The sequence below is a fragment of the Gorilla gorilla genome, chromosome 11, assembly GCF_029281585.2.
Source record: "Gorilla gorilla gorilla isolate KB3781 chromosome 11, NHGRI_mGorGor1-v2.1_pri, whole genome shotgun sequence".
Lineage (NCBI taxonomy): Eukaryota > Metazoa > Chordata > Mammalia > Primates > Hominidae > Gorilla > Gorilla gorilla.
Window position 1 is genome coordinate 105,613,766 of NC_073235.2, and position 15,641 is coordinate 105,629,406.

Sequence of the window (15,641 nt, forward strand, 5' to 3'; positions counted from 1 at the left end):
AATTAGCCAGGTGTGGTAACAGGTTCCTATAATCCCAGCACTCTGGGAGGCCGAGGCGGGTGGATCACTTGAGGTCAGGAGTTTGAGACCAGCCTGACCAACATGGTGAAACCCGGTCTACTAAAAATACAAAATTAGCCAGGTGTGGTAACAGGTTCCTATAATCCCAGCCACGGGGAGGCTGAGGCAAGAGAATCGCTTGAACCCAGGAGGTGGAGGTTGCAGTGAGCCAAGATCACCCCACTGAACTCCAGCCTGGGCAACAAGAGCAAAACTCCGTCTAAAAACAAAACAAACAAACAAACAAAACACACACACACAGAAAAAAACCCAGGGCATTCTGTTTTTGTTTTTGTTTTTTGAGATGGAGTTTCATTCTTGTTGCCCAGGCTGGAGTGCAATGGCGCAATCTCAGCTCACTGCAACCTCCACCTCCCAGGTTCAAGCGATTCTCCTGCCGCAGCCTCCCAAGTGGCTGGGATTACAGGCATGCACCACCATGCCAGGCTAATTTTGTATTTTTAGTAGAGACGGAGTTTCACCATGTTGGTCAGGCTGGTCTCGAACTCCTAACCTCAGGAGATCCGCCCACCCCGGCCTCCCAAAGTGCTGGGATTACAGGCGTGAGCTACCGCGCCTGGCCTTTTTTTTCCTTTTCTTTCTTTCTTTTTTTTTTTTTTTATAGAGACAGTGTCTCACTATGTTGCGCAAACTGGTCTGAAATTCCTGGGCTCAAGTAATCCTCCCGCCTTGCTCTCCAAAAGTGCTATGATTACAGGTGTGAGCCACTACACCCAGCCATTCTATTTTTCTTAACAAGGTCGGCCCTCAAGAGAAACTGTCTTACCAGAGCCTAACCGTCTTGGGCGAAGGGAGATACCCAACTCCATTCAGCTCTAGACGTCCACATGGGAGAAGGGAAATAACTGCAGCATATACTAATCATCCTGTACCAGCTAAGGTGGGGAAAAACTGAAAAGCACAGTTCAGAGGCACAGGCTCACTAAAAGACTGAGATCTAATCACAGGACTATAGGAAGCCTCCCTTTCCTCCACATTTTACCACTGCATTACTAACGTCCTATTTACTGCAGTTCCATTTACCTAGTACATCATGTTCAGCTATCAAGAAAAAATTACAGGCCGGGCCCGGTGGCTCACGCCTATAATCCCAGCCGAGGTGGGTGGATCACCTGAGGTCAGGAGTTGGAGACCAGCCTGGGCAACATGGTGAAACCCTGTCTCTACTGAAAAACAAAAACAAAAACAAAAATTAGCCGGGTGCAGTGGCACGTGCCTGTAATCCCAACTACTCGGGAGGCTGAGGCAGGAGAATTGCTTGAGCACGGGAGGCAGAGGTTGCGGTGAGCCAAGATTGTGCCATTACACTCCAGCCTGGGTTACAGAGTGAGACTCCATCTCAAAAAAAAGAAAAGAAAAAATTATTACAAAGCATCCTAAAAGGCAAAAAACAACCTGAAGACATAAGGCAAAGATCAGAACCAAATTCATATAAGACAGGCATGTTGAAATTACCAGACTGAGAATTTAAAACAACTATGATTAATATGCTAAGGGCTCTAATGGATAAAGCAGACAGCATGCAAGAACGGATGGGCAATGTAAGCAGAGATGTAAATTCTAAGAAAGAATTTTTAAAATGCTACAGATCAAAAACACTATAACAGAAATGAAGAATCCTCCTTAGTAGACTGAATGAAGATGAGCTCATTAGTAAACTGGACATGGCTAAGAGAACATTTCTGAGTTTGAGAATATGTCAATAGAAACCTCCAAAATGGAAAAGCAAAGAGAAAAAAGACAGAATAAAATGATTCAGAACATCCAAGAACTGTGGAATAACTACAAAAGGTATAAATGTGTGTGACAGGAATACCAGAAGGAAAAAAAAGGAAGCGAAGCATATTTCAAGCAACAGTGACAGAGAATCTTCCCAAATTGGCAATAGACACCAAACCAGAGATCCAGAAAGCACAGAGAACACCAAGCAGGATAAGTGGTTAAAAAAAACTACACCTAGGCTATCATTTTCAAATTACAGAAAATCAAAGATAAAGAGAAAATCCTGAAGGAAGCCAGAGGAAAACAGCTTTCTATGCAGGAGCAAGATAAGGATTATATCCAACTTATCATCAGAAATCATGCAATCAAGAAGAGAGTGGAGTAAAACACTTAACATATTGAGAGCAAAAAAAAAAAAACACCAGCCTAGAATTCTGTATCCCATAAGATTATCATATAAAAGTGAAAGACAAAGACTTTCTCAGATGAACAATATTTGAGGGAATTTGTTGCCAATAGACCTTCCTTATAAGAAATAATTAAAAGAACTTCTTGAGAGAGAAGGAAAATGACACATAGGTCAGAAACTCTCTGCATAAATAAATGAAGAGCATCAGAGAAATAATAAGTGAATATAAAATATAAACTCTTATTTTTCTTATTCTCAGTTAATCTAACAGACAACAGTTTGTTCAAAATAATACTAGGCAACAATGTAATTGTGTGTGTGTGTATACACACAATTGCTTAGGTGTAAGTGAATGGCAGAAATGACATAAGGGACAGGAGAGAGGAATTAGGAATGATTAGGAATGTTTTGTTATAAGGTTCTTGCAATATCTGTGAATTGGTATAGTGCTATTGGAAAGTGAACTTGGAGTAGTTGTAAATGTATACTGCAAACTCTAGGACAACCACTAAATAAGGTAGGAAAAAAAAAAAAAGTAAAACTGGGCCGGGCGCAGTGGCTCACACCTGTAATCCCAGCACTTTGGGAGGCCAAGGTGGGTGGATCACCTAAGGTCAGGAGTTCGAGACCAGCCTGGCCAACATGGGGAAACCCCATCTCTACTAAAAATACAAAAATTAGCCGGGCATTGTGGTGGGCGCCTGTAATCCCAGCTACTTGGGAGGCTGAAGCAGAATTGTTTGAACCTGGGAGGCAGAGGTTGCAGTGAGCCGAGATCGCGCCACTACACTCCAGCCTGGGTGACAAGAGCGAAACTCCATCTCAAAAAAAAAAAAAAAAGTAAAACTGATATGCTACAAAAGTAGAGGAAATGGAATCATATTAAATAATTAAGATTTTAAAAGGCACTGGCCGAGTGCCATGGCTCATGCCTATAATCCCACCACTTTGGGAAGCCAAGGTGGGAGGGTCATTTGAATCCAGGAGTTCAAGACCAGCCTGAGCAACATAGCAAGACCCTGTCTCTACAAAAAATACAAAAGTTAACTGGGCATGGTGGAGTGTGCCTGCAGTGCCAAATACCTGGGAGGTGGAGGTGAGCAGATCACTCGAGCCAAGGAGTTTGAGGTTGCAGTGAGCCATGATCATGCCACTGCATTCCAGCCTATGCAACAAAGACCCTGTCTCAAAAAAAATTAAAAAAAAAAAATATATATATGTAAAAGGCAGAAAAAGAGTGAAAGACAAAAATAGGAACAAAGAATAAGTACAATGTGTAGGAAACAGTAATGAATATGGTATATATTAATCCAACTATGTCAATAATCACTTTATATGTTAATGGTCTAAATATGTCATTTAAAAAACATAGTGGATCAAAAAACAAGACCCAATTATATATTATCTACAAGAAACCCACTTTAAATATAAAAACACATACAGATTAAAAGTAAATGGGTAAAGAAAAACATACCACGTTAATACTAATCAAAAGAAAGAGGAAGTAAACATATTAATTTCAGACACAGCAGACTTCAGAACAAGGAAAGTTATCAGTGATAAAGAGGACCATTACATAATGATAAAGGGGTCATTTCTCCAAGACATAACAATCCTTAACACATATTTCCCTAACAATAGATATCAATATATGTGAGGCAAAAACTGATAGAACTCCAAGGAGAAATAGATGAATCCACTATTATAGTTGGAGACTTAAGTACCCCTCTATTATATAAACGGACAGATCCATCAAGCAGACATAAGGACATAGTTGAATTGAACAGTAACATCGACATCTGTCGACTACTTATCCAACAACAGCAGAATACACATTCTTAAGCTCACAAGGGCTATTCACCAAGCTAGACCACATTGTGGGCCATAATACACATCTTTTTTTTTCTTTTTTTTTGAGACAAGAGTTTCGTTCTTCTTGCCCAGTCTGGAGTGCAATGGCATGTGACCTCAGCTGATGGCAACCTTCACCTCCTGGGTTTAAGCGATCCTCCTGCCTCAGCCTCCCAAGTAGCTGGGATTACAGGTGCCTGCCACCATGCCCAGCTAATTTTTTGTATTTTTAGTACACATGGGGTTTCACCATGTTGGCCAGGCTGGTCTCGAACTCCTGACCTCAGGGGATCCACCTGCCTCAGCCTCCCAAAATGTTGGGATTACAGGCGTGAGCCTGCGCCCGGCCCATAATACATATCTTAACAAATTTAGAAGAACATATGTCATATAATGTCTGCTCTCAGACTTCAATAGAATTAAGCTAAAAATCCATAACAGAAAGATAGCTGGAAAATCCCAAAATACTTGGGAGATTACAAAACACTTTTTTTTTTTTTTTTTTTTGAAATGGAGTCTCTCACTGTCACCCGGGCCGGAGTACAGTGGTGCGAACTCAGCTCACTGCAACCTCCGCCTCCCGGGTTCATGAGAGTCTCCTGCCTCAGCCTCCCAAGTAGCTGGGATTACAGGCGCACACCACCATACTGGCTTTTTGTATTTTTAGTAGAGATGGGGTTTCACTATGTTGGCCAGACTGGTCTCGAACTCTTGACCTCGTGATCTGCCCGCCTCAGCTTCCCAAAGTGCTGGAATTATAGGCATGAGCCACCATGCCCAGCCTTTTTTTGTTTGTTTTTGAGACGGAGTCTTGCTCTGTCCCCCAGGCTGGAGTGCAATAGTGTGATCTCAGCTCACTGCAACCTCCGCCTCCTGAGTTTAAGAGATTCTTGTGCCTCAGCCTCCCGAATAGCTGGGACTACAGGCGTGTGCTACCACACCTGGCTAATTTTTGTATTTTTAGTAGAGATAGGGTTTCACCATATTTGCCAGGCTGGTTTGAAACTCCTGACCTCAAGTGATCCACCCCCTTCAGCCTCCCAAAGTGCTGGGATTACAGGTGTGAGCCACTGCACCCAGCTGACACAACATACTTTTAAATAATACATGGGTCAAATAAGAAACCTCAAGTGTTGCGGGAAGTAAGGGACCCCGAACGGAGGGACCGGCTGAAGCCATGGCAGAAGAATGTGTATTGTGAAGATTTCATGGACATTTATTAGTTCCCCAAATTAATACTTTTATAATTTTTTATGCCTGTCTTTACTGCAATCTCTAAACATAAATTGTGAGGATTTCATGGACACTTATCACTTCCCCAATCAATAACCTTGTGATTTCCTATGCCTGTCTTTACTTTAATCTCTTAATCCTGTCATCTCGTAAACTGAGGAGGATGTATGTCGCCTCAGGACCCTGTGATGATTGCATTAACTGCACAAATTGTAGAGCATGTGTGTTTGAACAATATGAAATCTGGGCACCTTGAAAAAAGAATAGGATGACAGCAATGTTCAGGGAACAAGAGAGATAACCTTAAACTCTGACTGCCAGTGAGCCAGGCGGAACAGAGCCATATTTCTCTTCTTTCAAAAGTAAATGGGAGAAATATCACTGAATTTTTTTTCTCAGCAAGGAACATCCCTGAGAAAGAGAATGCGCCCCTGAGGGTGGCCTCTAAAATGGCCCCCTTCGGTGTGGCCGTCTTCTATGGTCGAGACTGTAGGGATGAAATAAGCCCCTGTCTCCCATAGTGCTCCCAGGCTTATTAGGACGAGGAAATTCCTGCCTAATAAATTTTGGTCAGACCGGTTGCTCTCAAACCCTGTCTCCTGATAAGATGTTATCAATGACAATGGTGCCCAAAACTTCATTAGCAATTTTAATTTCGCCCCGGTCCTATGGTCCTGTGATCTCACCCTGCCTCCATTTGCCTTGTGATACTCTATTACCTTGTGAAGTATGTGATCTCTGTGGCCCACACCCTATTCGTACAGTCTCTCCCCTTTTGAAAATCCCTAATAAAAACTTGCTGGTTTTATGGCTCAGGGGGCATCACAGAACCTACTGACATGTGATGTCTCCCCTGGATGCCCAGCTTTAAAATTTCCCTCTTTTGTACTCTGTCCCTTTATTTCTCAACCCAGCCGACGCTTAGGGAAAATAGAAAAGAACCTATGTGACTACTGGGGGCAGGTTCCCCGATACTCAAGAGATATTTTAATATATTTTAAAATAAATGAAAATGAAAATACAACTGATGAAAATTTGAGGAATGTAGCCAAAACAGAGGGAATTTTGTAGCATTGAATATTAGAAAAAAAAAGATCTAAAGTCAGTAAGCTTCTACTGTAGGAAACTAGAAAAAGAAGAGCAAATTAAATCCAAAGTAAGCAGAAGAAAAGAAATAACAAAAATTAGAGCAGAAATAAATGAAATTGAAATAAGAAATTAATAAAGGTAATCAGCAAAACCAAAGGTGTTTTTTAGAAAAGATCAGAAAATCTGAATGCATATAGACAGGCTAGCTAAAAAAGTGAGAAAGTGTGGATAGAAGAGAAAGAGCTTCGATGGGATTTAGGAAAGGAATGTCAAAGAACAAAAACTTGACCATATGTCTCCAGATCTGCCCAAGGGAAACCGCTCTATCTAGCAGAACCAAGTATCTGCTTCGATTGGCAGGTTGCACATAGTGGAAATGGCTGCATGAAAGCTATTATAAAAGATGATACTACCATCACGTTAATCCAATTAGTTGTACTTGTTATGACTCATGATGAAAAAGCAACCCTGAGAATATAATTTACTTCCCTATACATTTTTTTCTATGGGGAGATAATGCCCTGACCAAGAGATATGAATAGTCCAATTGCCTTGCCAGGGTTTTTTTTTTTTTTTTTTTTTTTAAAGACAGAGTCTTGCTCTGTCACCAGGCTGGAGTGTAGCGGCAAGTTCTTGGCTCACTGCAACCTCTGCCTTCTGGGTTCAAGAGATTCTCATGCTTCAGCCTCCCGAGTAGCTGGATATTACAGGCATGCACCACCATGCCTGGCTAATTTTTGTATTTTTAGTAGAGATGGGGTTTCACCGTGTTGACCAGGCTGGTCTTGAACTCCTGTCCTCAAGTGATCCACCTGCCTCGGCCTCCCAAAGTGCTGGGATTACAGGCATAAGCCACCATGCCCGGCTGGCAGGTATATTTTTTCATTGTTAATAAATTTAGTGGCATTCTAAGGTTATATCTGGTGAGATGGACTGAAACTCATAGCTCTGACATAAACTGAGACGCTATTTGAGTGCAAGACCATTTAAATTAATGTGGAGGACTTTTTCATGAAAATCAGGCCACATATATACTTTTAACATAAAAGGACAGGCTATTTTAGAAGCTGCTGGGTCATATAGTCTTATGAAAGAAAATGTTCTGAAGGCGGTAAATGTGTTTATCTTAAGGTACACTGGGAGAAAAAGTAGCTGTAGTTTCATTGGTAGAGAAACATCTCAATGTTGTTGAGGGGCTCACTCATGAAACCAAAGCTTATCCCCACTCCTGGGAGCCGTCAGAAGCCTCAACAGAGGAATAATGTTGGCATCTAGCTGAAACCTAGATGTTACCTAAATGCAGCAGAATTTGCCAGGCTTAAGAAGGGGCTGGGATCCACCCTTTCTTATTCTGTGAGTATAATGGGGACATTATAGAGGGGAATGGTTTAAAGACAGGACTATGGGGAAGAGACACAGGCGAACTGAGAACCAAGAAACTAGGGATTATCCAGGAGGGACATCTTATTAAACCCATGCAGTGTGGTGTTGTTAATTATTGCCTTGTATGTGGTACAAAGGAAAGAATTATCTAAACAAAGGCCTAACTCCTCATCTCCCCTTACTCTCTGTAGCTTTAGGGAACATTTGCACCCTTCAGAAAAATAACTACTTAATTCTCTACTAATATCCATTGGGTATTTTGTCTAAGGGAAAAGGGAAAGAAGATATTAAACTGGGGTAATCCTGGTTCACAGAAGTTTGATGGGCACCAGCCTTAGTTGAATTATCATACGGAAAAGAGAATCAACTAGTAGACTCCTAGAGACAATACGGGTAAGTTTTCTGAGTTTCTCCTTGTCAATGCATAGCTTGAGATCTCCTAGGAGACAGAAAGAAGGGACACACAGGTTATATGTTTTAGTTCTTTGTGTGTTTATTAAGGGTCAGTCCTCTGGAGTCTTCCTATTTGCTGGCAAAGCTGAGGACTGCCTCTATGATAGACACCAAAGCAAAATACTGCTATCATTTGAGTCCCAGTAGGGACTGTCATGTGGCATCTTAGACAATGTATTTCTGTCTTTCTAGCTGTAACTGCAATAATGTCATGCTTGGAGATTCAATGCCTATATGTAGCAATTGGTTTGGTTTTGTGTCACAGCCACAGATTATACCTCTACAAATCTGTGTCACCAGTCAGACGCAAGGGGAAGAAAATAAGAATAGATGGATGAATCCATGCAAATCTATCAGTACTGCCTCCAAAACCAACCAAATGCATTCTGTATTAACTGCAGGAAACTTTCAAAGTGTGGTTGTGAATTAGCAGCACTGGCATCGGTTGGGAGCTTAATAGACTGCTGACCCACTGAATCCCAGCCCTACGGAATCAAAATCAGCATTTTAACAAGATCCTCAGGTTATCAGTATGCACGTGAAAGTTTGAGAAGCAAGTTGTACCATATTATCAACTTTTGTTTATAGACAACACATTTATTACTTTTTGCTCTAGTTTACAAATTATATTTTGTAGTGCTAGTCTTTTGAAGAGTCCAACATGCTGTAAATCAACAGTTTATAGAAAAACTGGATGGATTCAGGATATAGAGGCATATGGTGAAAAAGCTAATTTCTTTCATTCATATTAGTCTGGAAATATTTATTGAATTCCTACTGTGTGTTCCAGAACTGTTCAAGAACCTGAAGATATAGCAGTGAACAAGTCCCTGTTTTCATGGTGCTTACATTTTATTAGGGGGAACACACACTGGACAAACAAATGATATATTAATATCAGCTGATACGTGCTACAGTGAAAGAGAAGGAAGAGAGGTTGCTATTTTGGCAAGAAGGGTCAAGGAATGCTTCACGGATACGGTGATTCTTTTCATTTTATTTCACTTTTTTAGAGACAGGGTCTTGCTCTTTTGCCCGAGCTGCAGTGCAGTGACATGATCATAGCTCACTGCAGCCTTGAACTAATCTCAAGTGATCCTCACACCTCAGCCTCCCAAGTAGGTTGGGCTGCAGGCAAGTACCACCACACTGGGCTAATTTTTTTCTTAATTTTTTTATAGAGGTGGGGGTCTCACTGTGGTGCTCAGTCTGGTCTCGAACTCCCGGCCTCAAGCAATCCTGCCTTAACCTCCCAAAGTGCTGGGATTACAGGTGTGTGCCACTACACCCAGCCTGGATAAGGTGGTTCTTAAAGATTTTGTGCAGCCCGGGCACAGTGGCTGACACCTGTAATCCCAGCACTTTGGGAGGCCAAGGCTGGTAGATCACCTGAGGTCAGGAGTTTGAGACCAGCCTGGCCAACATGGTGAAACCCCATCTCTACTAAAAATACAAAAATTAGCCAGGTGTGGTGGTGGGCGCCTGTAATCCCAGCTACTCAGGAGGCTGAAGCAGGAGAATTGCTTGAACCTGGGAGGTGGAGGTTGCAGTGAGCTGAGATGACACCACTGCACTCCAGCCTAGGTGACAGAGTGAGACTGTCTCAAAACAAAAAAAAAAAAAGAAAAAGATTTTGTGCAGACATCTGGGGAAAGAGACGTCCAGGTAGAAGGGTTAGCATGTGAAAATCTCTGAGGCTGGAGTGTGCTTTGTGTCTTTGAAAAGCAGCAAAGAAGTCATGTCTCAAGTAAGGTAAGAAAGGCCAGAATAGTTGGAGAAATCAGAGAGGAAAATGTTGGAGGAAAATGAAGTAGGTCCTTGCAGGCCTTTTAAAGTGGAATGGGAAGCCACTGGAGGCTTTTTAGCAGAGAAGTGACATCTTACTTCCATGTTAAAAGATCACTCTGTTTGCTATGTTGAGAATAATCCACGGATTGGGGGTAGAGTCACGGGCAGAGTCAGGGAAACAAGTTGGAAGGCTATTACAATAAACTAGAAAATATTTTGTATAACTTAAACCATTTTAAAGACAGTAGCCACGGCTAGGTGCAATGGCTGCCGCCTGGAGTCCCAGCACTTCAGCAGGCCGAGGCAGGAGGCTCCCTTGAGCCAAGGAGTTCGAGACCAGCCTGGGCGACATATGAAGCCCCTGCCTCTAATTAAAAAAAAAAAAAAAAGGAAAAGAAATAAAGATAGTGGTTACTACTACTATACCACCATCCATTTAAGGAAGAAAGTGTGGAGAGATGGTTAGGTATATTTTGGAGATATAGCTGAAAAGATTAGATTGGAAGTGAAGTACATGAGGAAGACAGCAAGCACACTTCCTAGGTTCTTGTACTGAGCAAGTGCAAGAATAGAGTTGCTAAGTACTAAAATAGGGTATCCCAAAGGCAAAGTATATTTTCCCCCCAAAATTTTGACATATAAATTTCACATGCCTAATGGACAACCAAGGAGAAATGCTGAATGTAAAATGTAATTTCAGGATAAAAAATTGAAGGTGTAATTTGCAAGCAACTACTCTCAATTCTGCCATGGTAGAGTGAAAGCAGCTATAGGCAATACTAAAGGAATGGGCATGGTTGTGTTCCACTAAAATTTTAGGACACTGAAACTTGAATTTGAATTTCGTCTAATGTTCACATCTCAAAATATTGTTCTTTCGATTTTCGTTAAGCAAGTTGCAACCAGAATGGGCTGCAAAGCCTATAACATTTACTGTCTGGCTCTTTTTATTTTATTTTCATTTTTTGAGACAGTGTCTCGCTCTGTCGCCCAGGCTGGAGTACAGTGGCGCCATCGGAGCTCACTGCAACCTTCACTCCCAGGTTCAAGTGATTCTCCCACCTTAGCTTCTAAGTAGCTGGAACTACAGGCGTGCACCACCACGCCAAGCTAATTAAAATTTCTTTTGCAGAGACAGGGTCTCATTCTGTTGCCCAGGCTGATCTCCTGGGTTCAAGGGATTCGCCCGCCTAGACCTCCCAAAATTCTGGAATTACAGGCGATAGCCACTGCGCCTCGTCTCTGGCTCTTCACAGGCAATTTGTGGATCGTTGTTACAAATGAAACAAGATGGGACATTAGTTGATCATTTTCGAAGTTGGGTGACGGTATACAGGGTTTCGTTATACTAGTTTACTTTTGAATATACTTGAAATCTTTCACAATAAAAAGTTGTGGAAATGTTTAGGTTTAACAAAGGTGAGTTATCTTACGCGTTTTTCTTTCCTTATACAAAAACCAAATCTCTCTGAAAGTTGTCTATAGTTAGTAAACGCCTTTTGCTTCTTTTCTGAAAAAGAAAAACCCTTTCGAAGTCTTTAGTGGTGGTAAAATAAGCCCTTTGGATATGACACTCAGTGACGACGAAAGCAGGCACAAAAGGAAAAGAGGATTTTTTGGGGGGTGTCTGTGTGTGTTTTGTCTTTTTACATTACTCTAAATTCCCAGAACCAATTCCGGTTCTACAAATAAGTGAAACAAAATCCCCTTTAACACCGTAGGGTCTCACGCCCTCAGATGACTCACGGAAATGACGCCATCAGCGAAAAGCGGGGCGGGCGTAGACGTCAGCACGTCAGCCCTCCTCCATGTCCAGCTGAGGGAAGGCTCGTTTCAGTGCCGCGGCCGGCGCCCGCCAAGGGATGGGCAGCCAGAGCCTGTCGACTGCGGCTGCGCAGGTATGCTGGGGCGGGGCTTCAGGTCACCCCGCCCATCCCCAGCCTACGCGACCATTGAACAGCTGCCGCCCGAGGGCTGGGTAAATCCTCAGCGGCCGAAATGATTAGCCCAGGGGGCAGCCCCGCCCCCGGCTCCTCCCGGCCTCTCGCCCCGCCCCCATGTCGCGCCCGCCTGTCTGCCTGGCTGCGGGGTGACACGGGGCGACACGGGGCTTCGCCTTGGGAAGGGGTCGAGGGAAGCAGTTAGACGGCGGCCGGGCGGCGGCGGCCGGGCGGCGGCTGCCGCGCGGCACACAATGTGAGCGCGGTGATGGGGAGCGGGCCGTTGGGAAGAGGGGGCGGCATGGCAAGAAATGGGAGGGCCCCGGTGCTTGGTGGTGGAGGGGCTGCAGAGTGAGGGGCGGCTGTGAGTAGGCCAGGCTGTCAGGGAGTGTTTCGATACTGTAGTGCAGGCTGGGATCGCGGTCGGGAGACGCCGAGTCCGCATTCCTCAGTTCTAGAGCTTCTCTTGGCAGCTTGGCACACCTTAAGTTTGCCTCTGTTTGGGTTGTCTTGGGATGTGAGGAGGAAATTAAAAGATTCCCCCAAACACTTGGATGCTTGTTCGGGAAGTTCCTCGCCGGTGTGTGCGTGCCCACTTCTCTTGGATGGAAAAGTGGAGAGGCCAGGTGGGCGGGTGGACTTCCACTCTCCGAGGATTGTTAGAACAAACGAACTGGGAATTCCTCCCCCGCCCCCACGCCCTGCCCTGCAACACAGCAAACAGTCCCAACTACTCCACCCCCACCCCACCCCAGACGGAGTCTTGCTCTGTCGCCCAGACTGGAGTGCAGTGGCGTGATCTGGGCTCACTGCAACCTCTGCCTCCCGGGTTCAAGCAATTCTCCTGCCTCAGCCTCCTGAGTAGCTGGGATTACAGGTGCCCGCCACCACGCCCGGCTAATTTTTTGTGTTTCTTTAGTAGAGACAGGGGTTCACTGTGTTGGCCAGGCTGGTCTCGAACTCCTGACCTCAGGTGATTCACGCACTTAGGCCTCCCAAAGTGCTGGGATTACAGGCGTGAGCCACCGCGCCTGACCCCAACAGCTTTGAAGAGGAGACCAGAACAAGAACATTCTAAGAGCTTTGATGTATTTGAAATGTCTGAGATGTGGGCCTTTTCCTTGTATCTGTACAAAAGGTATGAGTGGGAAGGGAGTCTTGCTCCTTATTCTCACTGGACGCATTTTTGGTTATGAACATGTACCCATCTCTAGGAGTCTATCTGCCCTAGAGGATTCTATGGTGGACATACTGTGTTAGCTGTGATGTTTTCCTGAAACACAAGTTTCTATGAAATCTAATCAGTCCATGTGAAAGTATAGCGGGTTGTTTGTGGGAAGTGAAGAAGATACATCTTTAGTTTTTGATAAGTCTAGATTTTTTAATATGGCCTCTTTTTCTAACCTGTGGATGTTTTTCTCTTTCACAGATTTGTTTAATTGCCCAACTACCACTGATGAAGATACGTTGGAGTGACTGCTGAAATTGCCTTTTTGTTTTTAACCAGAGGACAGTCCATTTTTTTCACTTCTTTTTGCTTTCCTTACTGCTATGAGCTTTACTGTAACGGCTGAAAAACTTGGAAAATAAAATGGACATGCTGTAGTCTTGAACATAATTTTTTTAAGGAAAACTTAAAGTGCCAGAGTGAAAGCCAGAATGGCATCCAGAGAGAGGCTCTTTGAACTTTGGATGCTTTATTGTACAAAGGTAATTGCTTTCCTTTTTATTTTTATGTTTTAAAATACTTTATTATAAAATTTGTGACTGGCAGTATTAACACTTTATTTAATAGATAATAGTGTATTTAGTCATAATGAATAACCCCAAACTTAAAAGCATTTAAAGGATTTTCTGTTTTCCTCTTTTTCAGGTTTGAACACACATACAATATTGGCATACTGTTAAAAACTGTAGGGTGCGGCTTTTATTTGATACTTATCCCCAAATGATCCTAAAATTATATAAGTAAAATTATGCCCTTAAGAGAAAAATAAAATATTTTTATTTTTGTTTGTGCTTTTCATTTTCTCCCACAAGTGAGTGTAGGATAGAGACATTTTTATGAGAAGGGCATTAAGCATTTTTCTTGGAATGAACCTTTGAAATTGCATCACAAGGTTATTGATTGAACTGCGTGCTGTGTGACTGCCACTAAGTTAGCACTCTTTGAGCATTGTCTCATTTCCTTCTCACTACAATACTGTGAGGTGAATATTGTGATCATCCCCTTTTACTGTTGGGGAAACTGATGCAAGGGTTACAGGAGTACTGAGTAGCCGAGAAACACAGTACTACCTGACTCAAGTGCGTACTTTTATCCATTTTTACTCCTTAATATTTTTGTCACTCAGAAATAATGTTCTTTCCCCTCCTTGTCTTTATGTGAATTTTTACTTGATAGCTTTGATTTTAGGTTATTGAGAAGAGTACTCCTTAAAAACACGTTTTTCAAGTGAGGAGGTACATTATTACTTTGAAGATACTGGCAAGGGTCAGAGAAACACCCCTAATGTACTATTTGAGTTAATTTAAGTATGTGTGGTGAAATTCTCAAGTCACAGCTTCTGTTTCTGCATTATCCTTTCATGCTCCTTAAAAGGCAGATTATTATTTAACAGTGGTCTCATTTATCTGTCATATTAAATTTAGAGATTACACTGGAATTTTCTTTGACTTCCTGGTTTGATATATATTATAATTGCTAAAGGACATACACTTTGAAATGCTTAATATGAATTTTTAAAATAGCTTTTAGTCTTGCATAATTTAATACCAGAAATGTCTTTTTAAAAATAGACGCTTCCAATAAAAAAGGAATCCAATTCACCAGTTTTGAAAATAGTCACTAACACGTTAACCAAAAATTAAAATTAATTTTTAGTATGAATACCTAGTAGTTTGAAAATGATTTATTTAAAAATACATCAAACTTACTAGGTTTTATGGTTTTCAAAATGATATTGGTGAATGGGGTTACGTGTCTCATTAATAAGTTACATTCTTTTTAGGTATATTTACTATTAAATTTAATATTAAAGCTTATTAAACAGATAGTATAGTTCATTGGCATACACTGAATTTTATTCTTAATGGCTTTTAATATAAACATGCATCCCTTCTCCTTTGAAATGTTAATCCTCAATAATGAAGGCCCCTCACTGTCAGATTTTGAAGCCTATCTCTTCTTGGACAGGAATATAAATCTCATTTTTAGGTTTAATATTTAAATAATTTGTGTGCTTAATAAGATTTAAAATTTTTTCACTTGTTTTCAAAGAATATTTATTTAAAATGGTGATTTTATATTTTACCGGTTAATGAATAAGCTTTTTGTAAGGTAGACAACATTCTCTTCTGCAGACACCTTGAATCAGGTAGCTACCAAATATACCTCATAGATTTAAGTCTTCTTTCTAATGAGGATGACTACCAGATACTGTACCCAGTTGTTCTCTATACTTTTTGCCTTATTATTCTCACTCTAGCATTTAGCCTCTCAAACCAGCTGACTTTTTTTTTTTCCCAGCTGACAAACTTTTAAGGCTTTTTTTTTTCACACTTTTAATGAGCTTTCAGACCACTTGAGGACTCAGATCTTCTTATGAAAATATTTTCTACCACTTAGTTTCAAAAGCTTCTTAGACCTCTTTGTGAGCTTGAAATTGTAGTTTAGTTTTGGCTCTGCTGCT

The 15,641-nt window shown here is 41.9% G+C and overlaps 1 protein-coding gene across 3 annotated transcripts in view; it reads left to right on the forward strand.

Moving 5' to 3' along the window:
• Nucleotides 1-11,798: 11,798 nt before the first annotated feature.
• The window catches only part of NBEAL1 (neurobeachin like 1), a 208,360-nt gene continuing 204,517 nt past the window's right edge, over nucleotides 11,799-15,641 (forward strand). Inside the window, exons 1-2 of one of the 3 annotated variants that reach the window (XM_055379437.2) lie at nucleotides 11,799-11,907; nucleotides 13,379-13,659. In XM_055379437.2, the coding sequence (XP_055235412.2) occupies nucleotides 13,609-13,659 (51 nt within the window). In that variant the 5' untranslated portion in view covers nucleotides 11,799-11,907; nucleotides 13,379-13,608. Of the gene's footprint in view, nucleotides 11,908-11,999; nucleotides 12,206-13,378; nucleotides 13,660-15,641 lie in introns of those variants that run through there. The other 2 variants (XM_055379438.2, XM_019022754.4) reach the window with 2 other exon arrangements.